The sequence below is a fragment of the Eumetopias jubatus genome, unplaced genomic scaffold, assembly GCF_037043125.1.
Source record: "Eumetopias jubatus isolate StellerSeaLion01/CBP00866 unplaced genomic scaffold, mEumJub1_p1.0 scaffold_14, whole genome shotgun sequence".
Lineage (NCBI taxonomy): Eukaryota > Metazoa > Chordata > Mammalia > Carnivora > Otariidae > Eumetopias > Eumetopias jubatus.
The window spans coordinates 50,464,439-50,489,680 of NW_028274820.1; the positions used below are offsets into that span (position 1 = coordinate 50,464,439).

At 34.9% G+C, this 25,242-nt stretch overlaps 1 protein-coding gene across 1 annotated transcript in view; it reads right to left on the reverse strand.

Annotated features, from left to right (window-relative positions):
- CRPPA (CDP-L-ribitol pyrophosphorylase A) overlaps positions 1–25,242 on the reverse strand; it is a 292,423-nt gene that overhangs the window by 135,084 nt on the left and 132,097 nt on the right. Inside the window, exons 8-9 of the mRNA XM_028117376.2 lie at positions 7,223–7,315; positions 6,656–6,748 (exon numbers count right to left, since the gene is read on the reverse strand). Of these exons, the coding sequence (XP_027973177.2) occupies positions 6,656–6,748; positions 7,223–7,315 (186 nt within the window). The remainder of the gene's footprint in view (positions 1–6,655; positions 6,749–7,222; positions 7,316–25,242) is intronic.

Sequence of the window (25,242 nt, forward strand, 5' to 3'; positions counted from 1 at the left end):
ATTTACATCGCTGACAGTTTCCCCAGATGTGAAAGTATTAAATGTCAGTGGATGGTGGTTTTCTATTTTTTTATTTGCTGACATGTTCAAATATTAAACATTTTGAAGTATTTTAAAGATCATATATTCTGATCTGTTATGTCAATAAACTACTTCCCGGTAACTAGAACTAAATTAGGCACTTTTGAAGGTTTATTTATGTTTTTCAAAGCATTAAAATTCTATATGGTAATTTATGTTTTTTACTAAAGTAAATTCATGAAAAGATTCCTATCTCTTGTAAAGTACCAATAAAATTATTGTCTTCATAGTCAAAAAAATTAGAGCTCTTATGCAATTATCCAGATAATTACTGCGAAATTATTTTGTAATGAGGAAGTGATAAAAAATTTTATCAAACAAAAATAGTTTCATTTCTCAGTTTTGAACTTCTAATTATGTTTGTTGCCAATTTCTTTCTGCTTTTAAAAATTAAACATTTCATTGGTGTCTATTATATGAACAGCTTTGCTCACTGAAACAATAAGCTTTAAATAAGGATAAATTGTCCATTATCTCATCTGATAATAGTAGGAAAGGATGTTTTGCGCAAACCTTGCCAGATCCAAATAAATTAAAATCTTCTACTTTCTGCACCTGGAAAGGAATTTTTTAAAGTTTTACAATTGGTTTTATATAATCTTGGCTGGAAAACAGCTATAGTTTTGCTTCCTGAAATTGTCTTCTCCATTGCTGGAAAAAAACAGCTCCCTGATTATTAATTACTAAGCAAAAAACTCATAACTCAGATTCTTAGCACTTTTGAGTCTTGTTTAGTTTAGGTAAAAGCCTATTATTTTTTGGTGAGGGAGGGTGTGATTTTTAGATCAGAAACTTTATGAATTTACCTTTTACTCTTTTAACACATTTAATATATTACTTTATTTTTCTAAATATTTATTCATCATTATTTAGTAAACAAAAACACATGATAGGAGTAGAAAATGAAGAAATGAACATGTCCCATGTTGACAGCTGTTGTATCAGGTGATTCCAAAGAAAGCTTTCAGATAATCCTCTTGAGTTGCAATCCGAAGAAGGTGCTAGCTTATATCCCCCACTGGTAACTGCAAAGAAGGGAAGGCCTACAGTAACTTTAGTCAACTCAAGATAAAAACTTGGTTTCCTTAAAAAAAGAAGAAGAAGAAGAAGATAGCAGGAAGGGAAGAATGAAGGGGGGAAATCGGTGGGGGAGACGAACCATGAGAGACTATGGACTCTGAGAAACAAACAGGGTTCTAGAGGGGAGGGTGTGGGGGGATGAGTTAGCCTGGTGATGGGTATTAAAGAGGGCACATTCTGAATGGAGCACTGGGTGTTATATGCAAACAATGAATCATGGAACACTACATCAAAAACTAATGATGTAATGTATGGTGGTTAACATAACAAAATAAAAAAAAAAACTTGGTTTCTTGATAACTTATAATGAATGATAAACAGCACCAGAAATGACATTTGAAAAGGGCTATCAAAACATAACTCCTATACAATTTAGTTTAACAAAAGAAAGCTTTGGTTTTCATGTTTATAAGGTTTTTCTTGCTAAAAGACATAGGAAAGAATCTACACTTTTAAAATTCCTTTATGCCAATCAGTCTCTAACAAAAAAAAAGTACTTATTTTTTTTCTTTCAAATTAGAAGCATTTTCTTAGTACAGGACATGCTTGTTATCTGATTATGTGTTTCCAAAGGCTCATAGTTAAAAGGCTACATAGCTTAACGAATGTCATCCCAAAATAGATGTAGATTCAATGAGAAATAAAAATTTGTAAATTGACCCCACCCAACTATATCTGCCCACTTTAAGAATGACATTTTAGCCCAGTCAGCATTATCAGTCTCTAGCTGATCACAGAAATTTGAACAATTCTGATGACTTAATATAATTACAATAAAATTAAGTTATATCTACCAAAACTTTGGATTTTATTAAGTTGATCAAATTAACATTGGTAAACTCTTTAAATCCTACTCAACACCATCGACAAATGAAAATTTGGCCAAATCAGACTGCTCAAAATAAACTAAGAATAATGACTTAACAGACGGTGCCAAAGAGAATTGTGAACCATGTATTAATAAAAGAAAACTAAAATGTCTAAAACTATTTTGTAAAAATGACCACTTGAAGCATGTCACAACTTATCATATAACGTCCACAAGACTTAGCAAAGATGTTCCTTTTTCAAAAAGATAAAATTACTTTGATAAATAACTTATTTTAAGATAAAGTCCTAATTATTTTTTCTACTTTTCATGGTGAAATTCTGTTTCTTCTTCTTAAGTAGATCTTAAAGTAGTAGCATCCTACCTGTTAGTTTATCTTAAGACAACAGACACTTCCTACAGTATTTCCTAACACATTTCAGTTTTATAAAAGTCAAGGAGAAGTTGATCTTCAGACAATCAACACCCTGAAATAAAATCTAATCACGTTAAATACCTGTGTACCAAGAATCCAACAACACTAACTGGTCTCTCCTTCAGTGCTTAGCTCCCTCCAAGGGATAAACGTTCTAGATGACGATGAAGGTCACACGTACCTTTTAAATGACTACTGAATGACAATTAACAGGGAATTCCAAAATATTTTTCTGTATCTCCTTGAGAAAATAAGAGACAATGTGGGCTTCACCAGCATGGCAGATATCCTCCAATTTTCAGCACTTAAAATCTGATCAAGTATTGTTTTTGCCCAAGAAATGCCCCAGATTAACTTCAGCCGCATTTCTTCTAAAACTTTGTCCTTGTGGAGTGAAACATGGTCACATTGCAAACGACCACCTTAACTAGTCTCTTGGTTGAAAAAACTCTCACAAACACCTCATTAAGCACAATTTTACTTCGCAACTGCCTGATTCCTAATAAGCCTTCCTCTGTTCAGATGGACTGAAACTGGAAGTTGATAAACCCTCACAAAGAAAAAAGGACCATTGTACTACAGCTCAGCAGAGACAAAATATGTCTTTAAACATTTACAATACATGCATTCAATAACTACTGAATCACCTAACTCCAAAATAAAAATGCATGTATTTTTCCATGACCTTGATGTCATTTTAGATTTATTTTCTGGTAAATAAAACCTACCCACTCAGGGAAGCAAATAAACAAACTCTTCTTTGACCATTCTCAGAATTTAGAATTGCTTAACAAAAGCCTTATTAAAAAAATTTTTTTTCCCATGGTATGATTTAATCTTCCAGCAAAGTAATTCAGATAAAAGCCAAGTAGGCACACCATAGTCTATAAACTTCCTATTACAACATCTTTCTAATTATATACATAAGTAGTGTGCACACTTATAGCCCCAGACATTATATGTATATATGTATGTATTTTTCCACTTGATAATGTACAAATTATGTCCCCATACTTACACCCAAGTTTAAGTCTTTTATGTATTTTACAATTATAATAATATTTTATACACAACTACTAACTTGAGGAATATTTGAATGATTCGGCCCAATTTTAAGTCACAGGAACACTGAAATGGCCTTTTAGCCATTTGGGGGAAAGTACTATCAGAAAGATATAGGATGATGCCTTTTACAATCATTTATAGGATAACTCAAAACCCCGGGGAAATTTGCTTGCCTCTCAAATCCAAGAAGGCAGCGTTCTTTATTCTACCTTTTCAGTGATTCAGTCTATTCTAAGGATACAGATTCTAGATGTGTTCTAATGGCATTTTCCTATTAAGTTTAATAATAGCTTTAATATTCCTACACTGAGTCTACCTATATACAATGAGAAAATAATGAGTGAACAAATACTACTCATGGAGAAGTAACACCTCTCCAATCTTAAGTAAACATTTTACAATGTTTACAGTATACAGACTTATAATAGTACTATCCTCAAAGTAGTTCTGGGAGACATTTACTCCTTAACTAGAGGATTATCTTTTTCCTTAGTTTAATACAGAAACACCAGAAAGGAAAAAAAAATTCTGGTACTTACTGGGATACATAAAATAAAACTCCACAGGAATAAACAGAAAATTAAATTCAAATATCTATGGAAAAAATACAAAGAACAGAGGTTGAGATACAAGAGTAGCAATGAAATAGAAGAACAGTTTTAAATCTGTGTGTGTGCGTGTGTGTGTGTGCACGTGCACGCACGCGTGTGCACACATGTGCATGTTTGATGGCAAAAGGCAGAGGCAAAAGGTAAACAGAAAATTCACAGATGACACAGATTCCCCCCTGGGTGCCTGCCACAATTACTCCCACTAAGAAAAGTCAGCTCACAGGAAATGTGCTTTTGTAATAGATCTAATAGAGTATGTGGGAGAAGATAACGGAGTACTCAAACTCAAGTACTTAAGGAAATGTTGAAAATGTCTGACTCAAACTCACGAATGAAATTAAAGCAGTGGTAGTGACCTTTGACTCATCTCATCCAAATTGGAAAGAGGAGGAGCTAGGCTGTTAGGTGCCACAACGTATGCCTGCCAAAGAGAAAGCAAGTGCATTTTGCATTTATGCTTTCATTCATTCATTTTAATCCTTACAATGATTTAAGAAGTAGAGTTATCAACCTCATTTCTAAAATGAGGAAAGCAAGCCTCAGGAAAGTTAAGTAACCTGACCAAGGAACTAAGGAATTCTGAGTTTAAAGCCCTTGCTCCCCTTCATGATACTGATACATGAAACTTCAGAATATTATCTAGGAACATAGAGAGGAGATTTCTAAACAAGTTAATGTAGAGGGAGGAATAGAGGGCCATACACAGAATTTTTAACGTACTTGTACCCTACAGAGCCTTAGAGTCTTCCAGCATTATGTGTATTTCCTAATGTCCCCCAAAACACCCCAGTGAAGATATAAACATCCAATAAAATCAGTCACTTGTGGAACTTTAGTTTCCATTACAGCAGGATCCATGAAACTTATCTTTAGGGTAGATAACCAAATACAATAGGCCAACGAAATCAATCTCCCCCAAGTGCTAATTTGTTTATACTTGCAATGCTAGACTTACAACTTTTTTGTAGCACAAATTATCTTTTCTTTCTGTATAATGATCTTACTTAACAAGAACTAAATTCCTACATTATTGGGATGGGACTGAGCTTCTGAAACTCAGCAATAGCTATGTTTTGAGAATTTCACATTTGGAACCCCTTCCCACAGCAAAATGTCACAGACTACAGACTACTCAGTTAGCCTCTGATTTTTTCCTTCCTGGCTGTGCTCTCTGAGATCCCCCTCTTCTGTGCAGTTTAATAGGCCAGTTAAGTAAATGGTATACTAAACATACACTTTAAGTCTTTCACAAGAAAGACCTCCCCAAAATTTTTATGGGTCATTCTTTGAGAAATTCTCTTCCATCTGTTTCTAACTCTACTTTTGCTGTCCCTATGACAGAGAGTTATCAAACAGTCCATTTTCTACCACATATTTTCCCTCATTTTTTTTTAACTTTGGAATTTCTTTTCCAATGGCATTCTGCTAACATGCTATAAAGTTCTTTCATCTTATCCAAACAACCAGTCAGCTCAGCAGTATATTTTGCAGTTGTAATGAAGAAAAAGAAATGAAATTGGTTGCTGGATTATTTTTTTCCTAAACTTGTATATTCAAACAAATAATTGCAGTAACAAAGGAACACAGTCATAGAGATCATAGCAAGAGAGTAAGCTCAAGAATCCATAAAGAGGGGTTTCTTCTCGGTTTGGATGGATTTCCTCAAGGGTGAAATTTTTTTAAAAAGAAAAGTTGATTTCAAGGAAGGAAGCCTAAGTTTGAAGAGTTATATCTGCACTGGTAAAAAAGATGTGATACATATATATATTACTATCCATCAAAAAGAATGAGGGGCGCTTGGATAGCTCAGGTGGTTAGACATCTGACTTTTTTTTAAGATTTTTATTTATTTGAGAGAGAGAGAATGAGAGAGAGAGCATGAGAGGGAAGAGGGTCAGAGGGAGAAGCAGACCCCCTGCCGAGCAGGGAGCCCGATGCGGGACTCGATCCTGGGACTCCAGGATCATGACCTGAGCCAAAGGCAGTCGATTAACCAACTGAGCCACCCAGGCGCCCAAGACATCTGACTCTTGACTTTAGCTCAGGTCATGATCTCGGGGTTGTGAGAAAGAGCCCTGCACTGGGTTCCACACTGGGCATGGAGTCTGTTTAAGATTCTCTCTCTTTCCCTCTGCCCCTCTCCCACCAAAAAAAAAAAAAAAAAAAAAAATGACATTTTGCCATTTGCAACAATGTGGATGGAGCAAGATAGTATAATGCTAAGCAAAGTAAGTCAGTCAAAGACAAATATCATGATTTCATTCATATGTGGAATTTAAGAAACAAAACAGATGAACATAAGGGAAGGGAAGGAAAAATAAAATATAAAAAAAGAAAGGGAGGCAAACCATAAAAAACTCTTAACTATGGAGAACAAACTGAGGGTTGATGAAGAAGAGGTGGGTAGAGTGACTGGTTAAATGGGTGATGGGCATTAAGGAGGGCACTTGTTGGGATGAGCACTGTGTGTTATATATAAGTAATGAATCATTAAATTCTACTCCTGAAACCAATACTACAATATATGTTACCTTGAATTTAAATTTTTTAAAATACCTGCATTAATTCACTTACTGAAATAACAACAATAGGATATAAAATGGATAGATTACTCTCTTCAAGCATGTTCAGTAGTTTCCGGGTTTCCTCAAAATCAGAGGACATAACCTGAAAGACCAGAAAAATAAAAGTGAAAATAAGTTCTTAAATGATTTAAATGTTAATCCAAGGATAATTAAAAATAAAAGGGAAAAAATGGAGAACTTTTACACATACATCTAAAACATTTATCAAGCTTAGTTTTCACTTTTTAAACAACTTTAAAGGATACCCATTAAGGTCCTATTAAAATTTAAACTATTCATTAATTCAAACATGTTTCATCTTAACTGCTTCATACCAGGTAACTGAAAATGGTGTCTAAAGAAATATTACCCTCTTCTCATTATGGGAACTAGCTTGTTAGAAAATATTATTTTTCCATTTCAAAAGTTAAAAAATAAAACTTGCAAATACATACTGAATAACACACCTCATCAAAACTTAAATTCAAATAATTAAGAATCAAGAAAAAAATTATCTTCCACATTTACATTCATACAGATCCTCGAGTGCTTCCAATAATTTGAATTTACTACTCACATTCACACAAACGTAATTGTAGCATTGCTCTAAGATGATTTGCTCAAGATCTCTGCTAGTAGGACACAGAGCTCCAGAGGTGACTTTTACATGCTAGGAAGAAAAAAAAAATAGAAGAAAAAGGAGTTTATAAACTAGATAGAAAAACCAAATGAGAACCTAAAAGACAGTTAAAAATGAGCACAAAACTACTAGACACATAAAGCCAAGAATCATATATAAAAAAAAAATAATTCAGGCTACAGTTTATGAAGCTACCAAGAAAAAGACATTTGAACTAGTCCATGAGTAATGGCTACTATTTTGATAAACACCAATATAGCTAAAGTAAATCGTTTTAAGTAAGAAAAGGTAGAGGATATATGATGCAGGGACAACCAAGCAACTGTTTTTTCTCATTCAAAGGATGTACTGCAGAAAATGCTGAATTATTATCAAAAGGTTGGTCACACAGGGATTGTTGGATGATTCTGGAAACGTTATATTCTATAGTTACCTACATTTAACTAACCTGGAAAGACTAAAAACAGGGAAGGCAGTAAGAAATTATTATAATAGTATAAGTATGAGAGAAATAAGACTTGAACTGGGACAATGATAGCAAGAGATGAAGAGATTATTACCAGAGGTGGTCTCAGACTAGATTTAGAATAGTACATATATTACAAAAATTTTCCTAAAGAGGGGTGCCTGCATGTCTCAGTTAGTTAAACATCCGACTCTTGATTTTGGCTCAGGGGATGATCTCAGGGTTGTGAGGTGGGGTCTGTATAGGAGCTCTCCACTCAGCAGGGAGTCTGCTTCAGGTTCTTTCTCCCTCTCCTTCTTCTCCCTCTTCCCCTCCCTGTGCACACGTGCATGGTCTCTCAAATCTTTTAAAAAGAAAAATTTTCCTAATGACATTTTTATTCCATATTGCTCAATATTCTAATTAACTTCCATTTTTTTCCTTCCTATACCAATATGAAAAAAAAAAATTAATGACTAAACAAGGGAAGTGTTTTATCTATACTATTCTAATTGCCCAGAAAGTCACATTTCGGTGGTTAGCACTGGCATTACATTTAGAAGTCTTTACAATCTACTATTCTAAAATAGAAAGCGTGTCACTTAGTAAAACATTAAACCCTGTACTTCTAAGAGCATTACATCGTAAGTAGGATTCATCCTAATTCTATGCAATTTTGACAAAATATTAGAGAAGTAAAGGTTTTGAGGTCTTAGCAGTGCTAGAAATTAGTTGGCTCATAAATTTCAAGACTTTTCTTTCAGTTTAAAGTTCGTATTGAGGGGCACCTGGGTGTCTCAGTTGGTTAATTAAGTGTCTGCCTTCCGCTCACTTCTCCCTGCTTCTCCCTCTCTTCCCCACTTGTGCTCTGTCACTACCTCTCTCTCTCTCAAATAATAAAAGCTTTTTAAAAAAAAGTTCTTATTGAGTACAAAGTTCAGAGAGAACATTAAAAAAATAACAAAACAGTTCCATATGCATCAGCCATATATTGATAATAAAATAGGAAGAAACTGGATTTCATTATGTAACATTTAGTTTGTTCAAGGAATCACATATTCTAGATATTATAGGGAGACAATTTTCCAAGAAGTTTCTCATATACCCAAACATTTTCAAAAGTATTAATAGCTAATTTACTCCAGATTGACATTTCAAAGATGTTTGCACAGCAGGCAGATTTGCAAAGATAGGTACATGTCTTCCTGGAGCAAATCTGTTTATATTCCAGAAAATAAAGGTAAAGTCATCTCTCTCCCTGAGGCAGGTCTGCTTGACATTCCAGAATAATAAAGACAATGTCTCTTTTGTAACCGGAGGATGTACTGGTTTGCCCACAGTCCCTGAATAAGGCAAGTGTTCCCCAGTATCAAGAGTCTTCTTAATGCATCCCACTGAGACAGCACCTAGTTGTAACTGCATTTCCCTGTAGGAACTGCAATTCAGAAAACCAGCGCTACACTGTTAAATGCTCCTTAATGCTACTGCTGTAACAAACTGTCTTTTCTCTGAGCATAGAGTTTCAGGTCTTACCCTGATACTTAAGATATTAGCATGAATGTCTGCATGCACGTATCATATAATTCCTCAGATCCTGCCAAGTTTGACTTAACAGACATAAGACAATCATATCAGATCTTAACTTCAAAAATGTGAGTAAATTTGAATTTTAAAAAATGACCTAATTTAAGATGTTCTTTTGCATATACGTAAATAACGTCTGAGGATGAGAACATGAGAGATATTTAGCTTTGTAAGTACTGAAATGGAGAAAATTCTTAAGGACAGGGCATGGGATCCTTGTACACAGAAACATCCTGTTTTGCAGCTAGCAAACAATAAATAGGTATTTTAAACTTACAACAGTTTTTTTAAAGAAAAAAGTCATTTCAAGAAAAATGGTCTATGTTCTTAAAAGCAACAACTTGAAAAAGGTAAAAAACAAAAAATCCAAAAATTCCACTACCTAGTAACTTCAACGTTCAATAAACATCATTCCCACAACTCTCTATTAATATATACAGTAGGACAAAAAGGATGCAGGAACAAAAGCACTAATACATTCTAATGAGATGACATTCCTGTCTTTTTTTTTTTTTTTTACCTAGTTAGGAAAGAAAATTAAATAGAGTAAACCTGAAGATGATGCTAAGCTTCAGATTATTTTCCAGAGCACTAAGCTTCTAAATGTTAAGAAAAGGTAGCATGGAGAGGATTAAGACACTGGATTTTTAATGGCAATGACTTTCATTTGTCAGTACTTGTTGACCTCCTTCTATGAGAAGGAAATAAATAACACATTTTAACTTCCACCTCAAGCCTGGTTCTGGTCATATTATTTTTACCCCGACAGGATTTATTGTACTCACATTCTATTCTAGAACCGTAATACCCACAATGTAGACATATCTACATCCCAAAACACTTTTCATACAAAATTTCTCCATTTCTAAGTTCTTTTTAATTCATTACTTCATGTGATGAAATGTATGTGCAAGGAGTTTTTTTAGTTGGTTTTTTTTTTAATTTTTTATTGTTATGTTAATCACCATACATTACATCATTAGTTTTTGATGTAGTGTTCGACAAAGTACAGCACCCTTTCTTGATCAAAACTCTTCAGAGTATAGGGATAGACAGTACATACCTCAATATCATAAAAGCCATCTATGAAAAACCCACAGCAAATATCATTCTCAATGGGGAAAAGCTGAGAGCTTTCCCGCTAAGGTCAGGGATGCAGCAGGGATGTCCACTATCACCACTGCTATTCAACATAGTATTAGAAGTCCTAGCCACAGCAATCAGACAACAAAAAGAAAGAAAAGGCATCTAAATCGACAAAGAGGAAGTCAAACTCTCACTCTTTGCAGATGATATGATACTGTATGTGGAAAACCCAAAAGACTCCACCCCAAAACTGCTAGAACTCATACAGGAATTCAGTAAAGTGGCAGGATATAAAATCAATGCACAGAAATCAGTGGCATTCCTATACACCAACAAGACAGGAGAGAGAGAAATTAAGGAGTCGATCCCATTTACAATTGCACCCAAAACCATAAGATACCTAGGAATAAATCTAACCAAAGAGGCAAAGGATCTGTACTCACAAAAACTATAAAATACTCATGAAAGAAATTAAAGAAGACACAAAGAAATGGAAAAACGTTCCATGCTCATGGATTGGAAGAACAAATATTGTGAAGATGTCAATGCTACCTAGAGCAATCTACACATTCAATGCAATCCCCATCAAAATACCATCCACTTTTTTCAAAGAAATGGAACAAATAATCCTAAAATTTGTATGGAACCAGAAAAGACCCCGAATAGCCAGAGGAATGTTGAAAAAGAAAACCAAAGCTGGCGGCATCACAATTCCGGACTTCCAGCTTTATTACAAAGCTGTCATCATCAAGACAGTATGGTACTGGCACAAAAACAGACACATAGATCAATGGAACAGAATAGAGAGCCCAGAAATGGACCCTCAACTCTTGGTCAACTCATCTTCGACAAAACAGTAAAGAATGTCCAACGGAAAAAAACTGAACATGCCACATGCAGAAGAATGAAAGTGGACAATTTCCTTACACCACACACAAAAATAGACTCAAAATGGTTGAAAGACCTAAACGTGAGACAGGAGTCCATCAAAATCCTAAAGTTGGTTTTGTTTTTTTACAAAAGCCTCAACATTTTTAGATTCTTTGACTTTTTGCTTTTAGACTCAAAGAAGAGACATTTGGGAAGAAAAGTTTGGTTCCCTCTCTCCCTCACAGATCTGTAGTCACTGCTCCACCACCACCAAGCACTGTGAACTATCCTGATAGACTCCGTTTCTCACTCACCTATGTTACCTAATAGATCTCAACATCAGTAGTTCTAATAATACATGTAGACATTGTATTTTATTTTTCCCCTCATCACCTTTATAACGGACAATTTGGCTGATGGTCATATCCTTGGATTCCACTTGCATTCCCTCCAAAGTTCATAGGCACAGCTTCATTGTATTAGGATAGTGAATACTGTGGAGATGCAAGAGGTCAAGCAGAGTTTTTCTTTATGTTTTGATTTTGGTTTTTGGCACCTAGGTCCCTGTCTGAAGAATTCTTTATGAGGAAATTCAAAATCCTAACCAAAATCAGTACAATTGTTACTTGGCAATTGTTATTCCTCAACTTTCCCATAGCTATGCCCATTTGGTCTTACAGAATTAGTCATTTCAAGGAAATAGTCTTCTAGCTTTCAGAATAAGCATTACCCATATGTTGGATGCCTTTATCATCATTCACATCTATTCTCTTTAATTTTTACTTAGAGTACACTGTAATTATTTCAAGTTTCCCGCTATAATAACCTGGTAGCAGTTGTATTCTATTTCTCATCTGCTAAATAGTTCTAAAATAGTGTTGCTCTAGCATTGCTCTGTCTTAATTTTATTTCCTCTGATAACTGTATTCATCTTTTGCAATGCCATCTTTGAAGTTTGTTTTTAGCCTTCTTGAATTCAAATTTTTACTGAATTCTACAGAACAAAAGGTATGAGAGTATTTTGGGGGTAGGGAAAGCGTTGATGTTTCTTTCATATTTTTAAAATCTGATTTGATGTGCTGCAATTCTTTTTAGTATGAATTGTAGAGTTCCCTAATTTTTTTTCATAAGTTGCAGAGTTAAAAAATGGTGGGCCCTGAAAATTTTCCCTCCCTCTGCTGCTGTACCACAAAGATTTAAAGGATTTTCTCTGACTTTTCCCTGGCCTTCATTTCAGCCCTTCAATCTACTTTTCCCTCAATTAAAATTTAAGAATTATCTGAATAACCACCATTGCCCCATAACAATGTCTTGCAGATCCATGGGTGGGGTTTAGAAGACAGGATGAGCCAGATCAAGGTTCCAGTAGATTCAGGGACTGTCAAGGGCTCCTTTGTGATTCAAAAACAACAGTGTTCATGCTGCTTCAACACATGATGATAGAGGCAAGGAAACTCTTGGGGGTCTCTTTTGTAAGAGAACTAAGGCCTTCATGAAGGCTCCCTCCTCATGACCTAATCATCTCCCAAAGGCCCCACTTTCTAACACCACCACACTAGGGTTAGGATTTCAACACACAAATTGTGGAGGAGAACCCATTCAGTCTATAGTACTTGTGTATTACACATTCTCAAAAAAAAGTATTCAATAAATGGTAAGAGTATTTTCAGATTAAAAATCCATAAAACTGAGCTTCATTTCACTTTTCAATTAAAAACATTTAAGAACATATGATTATATATATACATGTATGTGTTTAGATTAAATCTCAAGTTCTATAATTGTTAAAGTCCTCCATAATCTACTTATATTCTGTTCAAATCCTAACCATCCAACTTTACTTATCAACACTACTTGTCAACAAAAATATTCTTTATGGCCACTTTCTTCTATTGTCACAAACACTGGACCCTTTCTTGCCTGTGATGGCTTCAGCCCATACTGACTTCAATACATACGTGTTCCCTTGTTAAAGCTTTGTTTCTTAAACTTAATTATAACAGTTAATAAATACAACATAAGCTGCTAGAATACAGGATATAGATATATGGAGGCACAATTCCCAGCCAATGTTAACTTTTGTTATTATTAAGATATATTTGTTCTACTATTATTTAATGAATTAAAATTCCAATTAAAAGGTTCATCATCTAGGGCCTACAAACTAAGACAGATATGCACACACAAGTATTAAATAGTAACATTTTCTTACTACCTTTAAAAAACAAACAGAAACACTGCAATTGATTTCTTCCTAAAATTGACACTCTAAAGAACTGTTTCCAGTTAAGTGTAATTCTTTTTTTTTTTTTTATCATACTCCTTTTCTCCCAACCAGAAAATATTTTCCATGCTTGAGTTAAAAAAAAACAAAACAAAACACTTAGATTTACCTAAATATAAAAAAGAGTCTTGGACACCTTTAATAAACAAAGACCACATTAGACAATGTTTATGAAAACACTCTATGGTATCATCTCATGCTGTCATTCCTAATGTTTCCATACTCAAACACAACAAATGGAACAATCTGCTGGCTAGAAGAACTCCTTGTTCTGTAAATATTTTGGTTCAAAGAACATTTAAACAATATTTAAAACCTTCCAGTATGTTCAGTAAAATTAAAGAGATATACTAAAAAACAAAAAAACCATGAAGTACTTTCCTTACATCATGACAAATAAGAATTTAGAAAAGATTTACTATTAACGAAATGCTCAACCATCTGAATACTAAAAATACTATTTAAAGCATGGCTATTAGAAAAGGAAATGGATTATCAAAAATGTTTTCCATTTCAAGAAGAGTTAAAGTTTAACTAAGGCTGAAAGACTTTGGTTCAAGTCCCATGAGTCAGAGACTCCAAAATATATTTCTGAAAAGTCAACCTTCTTTTTACAGAACATGTTGGCTGGACCATCTCTGAATCTGATTCCATTAATTTCTCACTTCCCTCCCATCCAAACAATGGCACTAATGTGGACATAAATGAGCAAATAAGAGCAAGATACATTTTCTACTCTGTAGACAATAATAACAATTAAAAGTCTTGTGGTTGCCAAGGGCAACCCCTGGAGATGTTGGTCTCAGGGTACAAAGTTTCAGTCATGCAAGATGACTAAATTCTGGAGGTCTAATGTAGAGCATGATGACCATAATTAACAATATTGTATTGTATACCTGAAATTTACTGAGGATAGATCTTAAGTTCTGACAAAAACCAAAAAAATAAATAAAACACAAAAAAACAGTAATTACGCGAAGTGATGAATATGTTAACTACTTTGACCGTGACGATCATTTCAAAGTATATATGTACATCTTAATATATATATATAATCATATATATAATTTTTATTTGTCAATTATATCTCAATAAAGCTGAAGAAAAAGTATCCTTCTATACTGCAAATCCACATTTTTGAAAGGCATCTTCTGCCAACTGTGACTGCTGAGACTAGGCCATCAGTTCATCATTCAGTGTGTTTATCTCTAGTGTGTGAATGCTGTTCCTGGACCTTCTGAGGTTAACAGCCCAGATCTTCTCCTTCTCCATTTTTAGTAATTTTCACCTGAGAAACTCCTTTAATAAGCATTCATTATTTTCTACTCTTGAAATGCCAGTTAATCTTTACTTCATGGTTATTTTTAGGCTTTTGTGGAGGTTTTGTCCACCTAATGCTGAGCATTTACTATTTCTTACTTTTTTAAGATTCAGCATTAAAGCCTTTTTGTAGTTAAGAGCACGGTCTTTGGAGCCAAGCTCCCTGGCTCTGAAACAAGCTCTGCAACCAGCTTTCTGTGTGACTTTGGGTGAATTACTTAAGCCCTGGGGCTCAGTCTACTCATCAGTAAAATAAACTCTTCAGAATTGATAAGAGGGTTAATTAATTATGAGAGTTAAGGATTAACTTTTCCAGAACTTCTTCCCTATAGGTGAGCTTCCTGGGAGGCTTTAGAGGAAAAAAGCTTTAAGAAAATAAATATTGGTGCACTTTTGAGGTGAGAAATGAACCAGATTACCATTCTGCCATGTTATGTAAGTTATGGACCTCCAAATATGAACAGTGAGCTGGTACATCATACCAGTAGCCTGCTACGTCACAAGCTGCCACCAAAGACTCAGACCCTAGCCCATTGGATATACCAAAGTCTTGACCTTCACTTAGTCCTAAAAATGCTGGGCAGGCAGAACAGCATTAGAACCAAGGTTCTGCCATGTCACAACAATGTTGGATTCCAGTACCTTATCACACCAGAGGAAGGGCTGGTACTTCCTTGCTTATGCAGCTTAAAAGCCACAGTGCATGAAGATTGGAGTCTAACATTAGCCTTTAAAGTCCTTTTGCAATGCTACTTAAGGCATTGGTCACTGCCTCTATTCCTGAGTCCAGGGACTTCCCCCAACAATCACTGTTATAAAAGTTTGAAGTCTAGTGTGAGTGCTGTCATGTCATTCATCTTTGTTTGCTTGATATATTTAAAGCACTAATAACCATCCCTGCACATAGTGCCATATTTAATGTCTGCTATGTTTATTCCACTCACTATTCATTTAACTCCCACTTTTAAATAGCACTTTAACACATCACCATACCTCCATTACCCCTTGGCATTGTATACCTTACATTTGAAGTTTTACCCTTTTTAAGAATCTATGTTAAATATTTTAAACACTTATCTTATTGAAATCACAAAGCACACCTACATATATATTATACTCATGTTGTGTTATGAAAACTGAGGCACAGAAGTTTAAATAACATGTTTGAGATCATACAACCAGTAAGGGATAGTACTCAGACTAAGGTCTACTGGATCCCCCGGTCCCTTTCCTTAACCTCCTCAATACATTGGGTGTCAGTTTACTCCAGGTAACTATTACCTCATCATGAAAGTCACAAGACCTTTACTCAGAGAGAATGATACTACAGATTCCAAAGTCAGCTCAGGAGGAACATCTCATCTGGACAAAGTCATTTGAGTCCTAAGAAGTTTAATTGCTGCCATACATAATCTCCTAACTCAGATCATTTTTCTGGGTCCTGGACAGGGAACCAAGTATTTAAGAAAGGTCCTCCAATGCCGGTTCTTAGATTTTATCCTGGAAAACAGTCAAGGGTGTCTGAACCACTGCATTCAATACATGCCGAGCAGTTGGTGATGGTAGCAGAAGTGATTATTCTGGTAATAAAACCTTTAAAAAAGTCCACCTTTATACATCCCCTTCTCTCTGTTAAAATTCCTTTGAAGGCCATTATGGTTCTGATGAAAAACTACAAGGATTGTGGAATAGAATATACAAACCTCAAGCTTTATAAACCTGAACACTATCCCAACAAATTCAAGGCTCCCATTTCATTATACAAATTATACATCCAAAAGCTGGATATTGTGTCTGGGGTAAAAGGTACCAAATGCACATCTGCTCAAGCTTATCTCCCCACCAAGTTTCACTACAGAATGTTATACTTTATATAACTAGTGGACAATTTTGTAGTAAATGAGAAATTACTAGCTTTAGCTCATAAGTATTTTTTGGCAGGCATATTCTGTATTACCCATTTTGTCATTTTGTAAATGACAAAAAATAGGTTAAAAAGGTATGTGCAGTAATATGACCTCTTTATTTTTTCCTGGTAATGCATAAAACATTTGGAGCCTGAGTACTGGCAAGATGACATAAACAAATCTTCCGTCTTAATTAAAAATATAAAAGGCAAGAAGAGAGTATCCTGTCCACTGATGGATTAGCATTTCATTCATTCAACCAGTAAGTATTTATTGAGGGCTCTGAGCCGGACCGCAGATTGTTCACAGAGATCGTAGCAATGAACTACACAAAGCTTCTGTCCTTGTGGAGCTTACATCACACTGGAAAGATGAAATTAATCTTAGACTTGTGTTTCTCCAATTTCAATATGCATAAGAATGCCCAGGAATCTTGTTAAAAATAGAGATTTTTATTCCTGTAGACATGTGTTGGGGGTCTAAGAATCTGCATTTCTAACAAGCTTCCAGCTGATGTTGCTAAAACTGGCTCATGGAACCCACTTTGAGGCAGCAAGAGGTTAGAGCATTTGAACCCACTTTAATCTAAAAGCCCACTCTCATTTTCAGTAGAAATGAGAAAATTTCTCATTTCAAGAGTGTGCTTCCATATAGCCATCAGAATATAATTTTAACTTGGACTCTACTGAAGCCATCGCATTTCTGTATCATATAAAATAAATTAGCCATATCTTGATTTAATCAGTATGGCAAATATACATGAGTAACATTAAAGAATTACTTCAACTATTTTTTTCCAAATTTGTAACCAAATTTATAGCATAATCTAACTTACTTTTACAAAATTTTAACTTTTTCTAAGTAACTAGACACTGTCCAGATATATAGAAGTATAATTAGAGCCCATTTCCTATATAATTATGCCCTAATAAAGTATGCACAAGTTATATTCTAGTCAAAATATCATGGATTTAGATTAATTAGAATCAACACCAACAACAGTTTCAAGTCAGTTTTATAGATGATTTAAATAGTCTACTGAAGACTATACTTTATTACATGTAGCCATTCATTAGAAATTACAAGTACAACACATATGGCTTTACTCCCAACCCACCGTAAAATTTGAGCATTCATGAAACCTAACAGACTGTACTAGTTCTTAACTCAGGGCAACTTTGTCAAGTCAGCAAAGTCAGGACACATTTTCAGTTGTCACATGTGGGATAGGAAACTACCACTGGCACCTAGCAGACAGAGGACAGGGATGCTGTCATATATTCTATGATGCACACACTGGCCAACCTCCAAGATAAAAAACTATCTATACAAGTAAGTCAAAAGCATAGCTACTGCAAAATCCTGCATTAGATGGAGAGTTCTAGTTTTGGGTATTCAGCATTTATTTGTGAATCAATATGTGATACCAAAAACAGTAATATTCTAGCAACTTTAAGGCTTTAATATAGTCATTCTTTTTATAAGGGAAATACTAAAATTGATTTTTATCAAGTGTTTTAATATTTTTATCATACCACAAATGTGACAAGTGTATGTTCAAAATGAGGAGGTAAAAGGAGGTATATATTAAAACCAGATTTGCAACTCAGTAAGCTCTGTATCTTGTTTTTTCACCATCTTTAATTTTAAATTAGATAGGAAATACACAAGAAACCATCAGCAGCTACAGTCATGTATGAGCAGCTTAGTGATTTCACATGCTCTTCTATCACAGAGGAACTATCCACTAGATTAACTTTTAGGCAATATTTAATACCATCCCAACACTTGTACAATCCAAATACTACCACTGTAATTGTTCAAATCCTACATAGTAAGCAAAAAAATTTTCATTATTGTATTTTCCTCTCTACTGAGAAATGTAATTCCCATATTTAAGTAGAAAATAAAATTTCCATCTCATACAACTTTTCATTATAAGCTGTATATTAGTAACCTATTGAATATACATTATTTAGTGTATAGGTCCAAAATGTTCTTATAATACTAAAGATAAATTACTTTTCAGGCAAAAGTAACTAAAAAAAGATCATGTGACTTATTTCAGAAGTATGTGAACACGTGCACACTTCAGGATATTTTTTAAGTCGTATATGCCCAGTTAATAAAGAAAGGTAGATTTGTATCTTGATGTAGAATCCTATTTTAGGTTCTAAAGAACAAACCTTAAAGTGTTGCTTATGGACCTATTTCTTCACCCCACTTCAGAGCCCCCTCTGCACAGCTCATTTCCTCCTCTCTCTGTCTCTCTCTCCCTCTCCCTCTCTCCCTCCTTTCCTGACAGAAGGCCTCTGGATACCAACTTTAACTTCATCACTCTGGCTGACTCCAGTTCATCTCATCTCTCTAACATCTGCTCTTTGCCCTTCCCTTCCCTCCTTTTGTGAAAATAGTTGTCTTATGGCTGGGAAATCAATTAGAACTTCTTGGGCGTACTTTTCTAAACTCCTCTCAACAGTTCACGTGATTGATGGATGCCCAGCGGCTACCTCTTTATCTCCAGAAATGTATTTGGCTGACATCCAGGTGGAGAGGTTTTCCAGAAGCTTGCTTGTTCATCATCCTATCACCATTAACCACAACTATGTATCTGGTTCTCACCATATATACAGCCTTGTGCAAGGATCAGTGATAAAAGAAATGGTGAAAGAGATGGGTATAAGAATATAACAATAAAAGGCAGAACATGCACAGTGACACCGCTGCTGATGAGTAGTTTAGGAAGTCCAAGAATCAGAAAAATGGGGATAACTTCATGAAAAGAGTTATTAAACTGAGCCTCAAATGAAATCCCTAGTAGGGATGGAAATATAATTAAACAGAATGCTAGGTGAAAAGGACAGAAAACTACTTAATTCCAGGGCATGAGCACGATAGTATGTTTGACTACAATAGAGAGAATTTAGTGAGTGAAAGGTTCAGTATAGACTATGAAAGAGATCAAATAACTGGTCAAGCTGTATAGACTTTGACTCATAGACAGTGAACAGTCACTGAAAGGATATAGTATCCATCCAAGAGAAAAAGAGATTTGAATTTAAGCAGGCAAGTACTTCCAGGCTTTGGAAACAAGATGCCATGGATAATTTATTATGACTACAAGCTCAAATGGATATATTTGGTTCAGTTTCCCTGGAACAACAAAAACCTGAGAGCCATTATTTAGCTAAAGCCATAAGAACAATAGAATAAACTACTTAATGGTATTACAAAATAGAGTTATACTGCATGCAAATAGTTGAAATGAAATTCATCTCCAAACTCATGAGGGGAGACACAATAAATCAAAGTATAAAATGTTATTTTAAAAACATGTATCCTATATTTGGAACCAAAAAATCAATAAAGTGAAGTGAAAGCACAGTAAATAAGCTCTAAAACTGTATCTCACTTTAAATAGCATAAGAAAACAAGGGAATATATATTATTCATTAGTATCAACTGATGAAGGACAGAAACTATAACCTACACTCCAACCTTTTTTTTCCCCATTTTTTCAGTTTTTTATACTTTCCTCCTAAACATGTTTACCATGTATGTATGTAAAATCAATTAATTTCCTGAATTAGAAGAGCTGATTTTTTACAAATATATGCCCCAAAGTAAATGTTGGGTATTCTTTTGATTTGTTTTTAACTCAGCATAACAGTTGTCTAGAACTTGTGAACAATGACCTCATTCCTAAGTGGACAAGGATGCAGAATATCATTTTTCCAAATTAACCATCTGGTTCCTTGAGAAAGGGTAATATTTCATTATGTGCCTGTGACTCAAAAACATACAGACAAAAAATGTAGATATGTATATAAAGTATATAAAGTGGTATTTGAGGACTATATTTACTCCCTCATTAATAATGACTCTAAAACTATGACAAGCAGCTGTAATTATAAACTGTTAATTTTATTAAATACAGCATGAATATAATTAATACCATCCAGGGCAACTAGGTGGTCCAATAATTTTGAACTTTTTTTTTTAACCTCTGGAAAACTGATCAGGAAATCTGGCTAGCATCCCAAATAAACTCAAAGAAATTAATTGGATGGTCTTCAACTAGTTTCTGTAGTCTTGTATATACACCAAAACCACATATTCTAACTGAATTGTGTTGGTATTGTTCAGTCAGTGGTCCCACGGTAGTGTTTACTGTGTTATTTCACTATACTTCACTGTGTTCAGCTCCAAAAAATGAACAAATCCTTTATCTTTAAAGCAAATATTGTGTTACATGTCAAAATAAGCATAAAATAACCCCATTTTGAAGGGGTCTTACCATGTTGCAATGACTTAATTTGTTCTGTTTCCTTCATTTCTGCTCTTATTTCATTTACTATTTTTGATGATTTGTTTAACTATGTCATACACTGAATCTAGTTAGGTCTATAATAAAAAGCACAGATCCATATACTCCCTGGCCACAACCTTAAGGGCATTAGGCAAAATAAACTAGGTATCACAGACAGCCTCAACAAAACCAAAGGATGCCTTACACCCAGGAAAACAAATGTGTCTCAGTCATATCCTGCTAGTCATCAGTTCCTACACAGAACAGTAATGAAATTATGTGCTCCAGGAAACAGGAAGGAGTGGATAAGCAAATACAAGAAAATCTCCTATAGTCCCTGTTTGTTCCAAATATAAGATAAACATTCTTTAAGAACTTCATTTCTTTTATTATATCAATGAAAAATGGGTTGAAAAGACCCGGGCTTGTAGGAGTAAATGTGATGTAAGAAAACATTAAATACTACATGTCACCTTCTACAGAACTTTAAGAAGCAATACCCAATATAATCTTTTTATAGATATAACTGGTTTATATCATTTCCAGCTCAAGTTTTCCATCAGTTCATTTTGCTCTTAGGACAAAATACCGGTAACAACAGTAGCAGCACTGGTGATGATAGTAACCTTCACATAGCCTGTCCCCACGTCCCAACACTTCACCTCCACTTCAACCATAGGAGTCTTCTTTCAGCCCACTCAACACAACTCTCTGAATGCCTTTTACACACTCTTCCTCCTGGATTTCTCTTAGCTAACTCCTGACTACACTTAGAGGTTTAACTCAATGTCTTATCCACCAAGAGATTCTAGCTCACTGCCCTCCTTCTGCAATCTAAAGGATTTTCCAGGGCTCTCTCTCACATTAGCATACTTTACTTACTGCTTACAACTGTTATCACCATTTGTAACCAAACATCTTTTTGAATTCATTTACTGTGTTATCCCCAACTCAACACTATGTTCCAGATAACCCTTGAAGGAACCACACTTGTTTAGTTCAACTCCCAGTATCCAGTGACTAAATCTTAACAGGCATGTATTATTTGGTAATTAGGGAATTAAGGACTAATGAAGAAGGACCACATTCTTATAAAGCCTTTACTTATAAATCCTTTACTACTCAGCAAAGTATATATCATAAACTATTTTTCACTATTTGTTGAGTTAGAAAACAATAACAGACTCTTCCATTACTGTCTTATGTACATTTGGATAGCTCAAGCTCTAAAGTAGGTGTGGTCCATGAAATACTTCAAATTCCTTAAGAAATCAAGAAATATAACAAGCCTGATAATAAAGCCTTGAAATTCAAGTATGAGTGAAATGTTCTTATGTATGGAGGTTAGGAAGGGTGTTCCTTACTTAGTTCCTTATTATACTTTTTAACCAACCTCTTCCATGTATTTGGTGTGCATTGTTAGAGTTTATTCAGTTCACCTCCTAAGGTAAGTTTCAAAAATGTAGCACAGATAATTATAACACACATACCCAATCTCTTCCTTTAGTTTCAATGAGAATCATTTTTTCTTTTCATGCCAGTAAGACAATCCTCCCACTGTGTACTGAGCAGCTCCACACCCTCACTGATCTGCCCAGCAGGTGACTTGATTTCAATCCTGGTGACTTCAGCCTTTTTATATGTTCTTTTCAGAGTGAGACAAAAGCTCTGGGAGGTAAAAATATTAGAAAATGGGGTGTTTTGTGTTTGTCTGTAACTTATGGGCTGAAAAATGACACAAGATAAATTTTCCCTTATGGGGGAGAAAAATATATAAAATTAAGCAATTCCTTACCCAAGGGGACTTCTTCCTAACATTAGGATTAAACCCTGTTAAACATCTGTTTTCTTAGGTCTTTTGTTTTACCTTTTCTTAGAAGAATATTTAATAGAAATCATAATGAATCAATCATCACCTGCACTCAATAGTTATGTGATCTCAGGTAAATCATTAAACCAGAGTTTTCCTCTATTTGTAAAATAAGGGGGGTAGATTATTTTAAAGGATCAAGGTACATAGCATAGTCTCTGGCATATAAAGGGCACTCCAACTGTTAGTGTTGTGGGTGTTTGAGAGAAAACATTTTGTTAATTCCTTCTGTGGTTTAATGGTTTTTAGGCAAATTTAGAAGCCAGGACAGATTTTTGAATGACAGCTCCTTCCAAGTCAACTGAGATTCTCTAACTTTACAGAACACACAAAGTTCTTTTTTGTAAGTTCTACATGAACTCTTAGTTTTAAAAAATCCAATATATCTCCTCAAAGGAGTATATTACAATTAAGGGGTGCTTGAGAAACAGTGGTACTTTTTTTTTTTTTTCAGATTTACTTAAGTATTTGAGAAAGAGAGAGACAGTGAGAGCACACACAAGAGACCGCATGAGCAGGAGGGGCAGAAGGAGGGGGAGAGAGAATCTCAAGCAAACTCCACACAAAGCGCGAGACAGGGCTGGATCTCACCACCCTTGAGATCCCACACTTAAATGACTACACCACCCAGGCACCAAATCAGTGGTACTTCTTTCTTTTGAACATCCGCATACATCTTAGTTTTATTACATGAAGGAAATCCCTAACTTCAAATCAAGCCTAATTTTTTCAAGTTCTAAAGTTATCATGTATATTTATAAATCAATTAGACACTTGAAATTCAGAGAGAAACTTAAGTGCTTAAAAATTAGATATATCAAGCAGAGCACACATAAAGAATAAAGGAAAGAAGATTCTGGAAAGAGTTGTTCTAATCTTCAAGTCTCTGTAGATCTCTCCATAAAAACAGACAGTACAAGAAAAAACTTCAAAACTGAAAACCTGTAGATATTATCTATCACAAAATCAGTATTAGTAGGTAGGGATAAACTGCCAGCAACTATAAAGACTCCCACCGTTTAAGATAATGTGCAGGCCAGAGAGGAGGGAGATTACTTACAAAGAAAGTAATACAAAACCATCATCAGGTACTGTCTGGATAACTTAGCAGGCTATTCTGGAAAGAGCAGCAAAAACTCAAAGAGGCCATCTAGTCTCCAATTCAAAGTTGAAAACAAAGGGGCCACATGAAGGTTCTCACTCTGCTGGGAGATTATTAGGAGTCTGGGCCCAAACTAAGAAAGCACTTTCTAAGTCAAAGCATCAGCCAGAAAAGTCTAAATTGACAGAGGTGCATCAGGAGTCAAAGAGAAGATCCAGGTAAAGGTAGCAAGGATGGAAGCTCAGGAACAAGTGAATAAGAAGTATATGCAATTAAGCTATAAAAATTATTCTGACCTACCCCTTCATCTTAAAAATAGATTTAAAAGACTCTCTTACTTAAAAAGTAGCCACAAGAGAGCACCTCAAATCTCATAAGAAATAAAAGAATAGAGCACCTGAGCGCTTCAGTCAGTTAAGCATCCAACTCTTGATTTCAGTCATGATCTTGGGGTTGTGAGATCGAGCCCCACGTCAGGCTCTGCACTGGCCATGGGGCGTGCTTAAGATTCTCTCTCTCCCTCTGCCCCTCCCCACCAGCTCTTGCATGCATGCACTCTCTCTTAAATGAATGAATGAATGAGTGAATGAAGAGCCAAATAATGTGCCTACAGGCAATACACACACTTCAGAAAGACATTCACAAAATGAGTGAAAGCTGCAACCCAACATTTAAAAATAAGCTAAAACAACAAGAGAACTACAGAAGTCAGAATTGGAATAAGTCAGAAATAAGGTGATTAGAACAAGAAAATGGGAAAATGAGAAAATGTTTCAGAAATGAAAGGTAAGTTAGGAAGAACATAGAAGAAAGTAAATATCACAGCTTATGCCTGAAGAGAAATATAAAATTTAAATTATGAAAAGTTTAAATTAAACATTTTTTAAAAACCAAGAGAAAGTAATAGCTATAAAGATGGGCAAACAAATAGGAATGTCAGAAAAAGAAAACTAAAGTAATGGAATGAGAAAATGCTAAAACAAAATAATGCCATGACAATTTCGTGAAATAAAAAGATGTGAAATTATACTCTACAAGAACACATAGTGTACATAGGTATATTAACCCAAAAGGGCCAACACTAAGAAAATTCTAGTACAGTTGGACTTTAAAGAAAAAAATACACCGGGCATCCAGGCAAAGAGACCAGATCCAAACACCTCATGATAGAAAACAATGC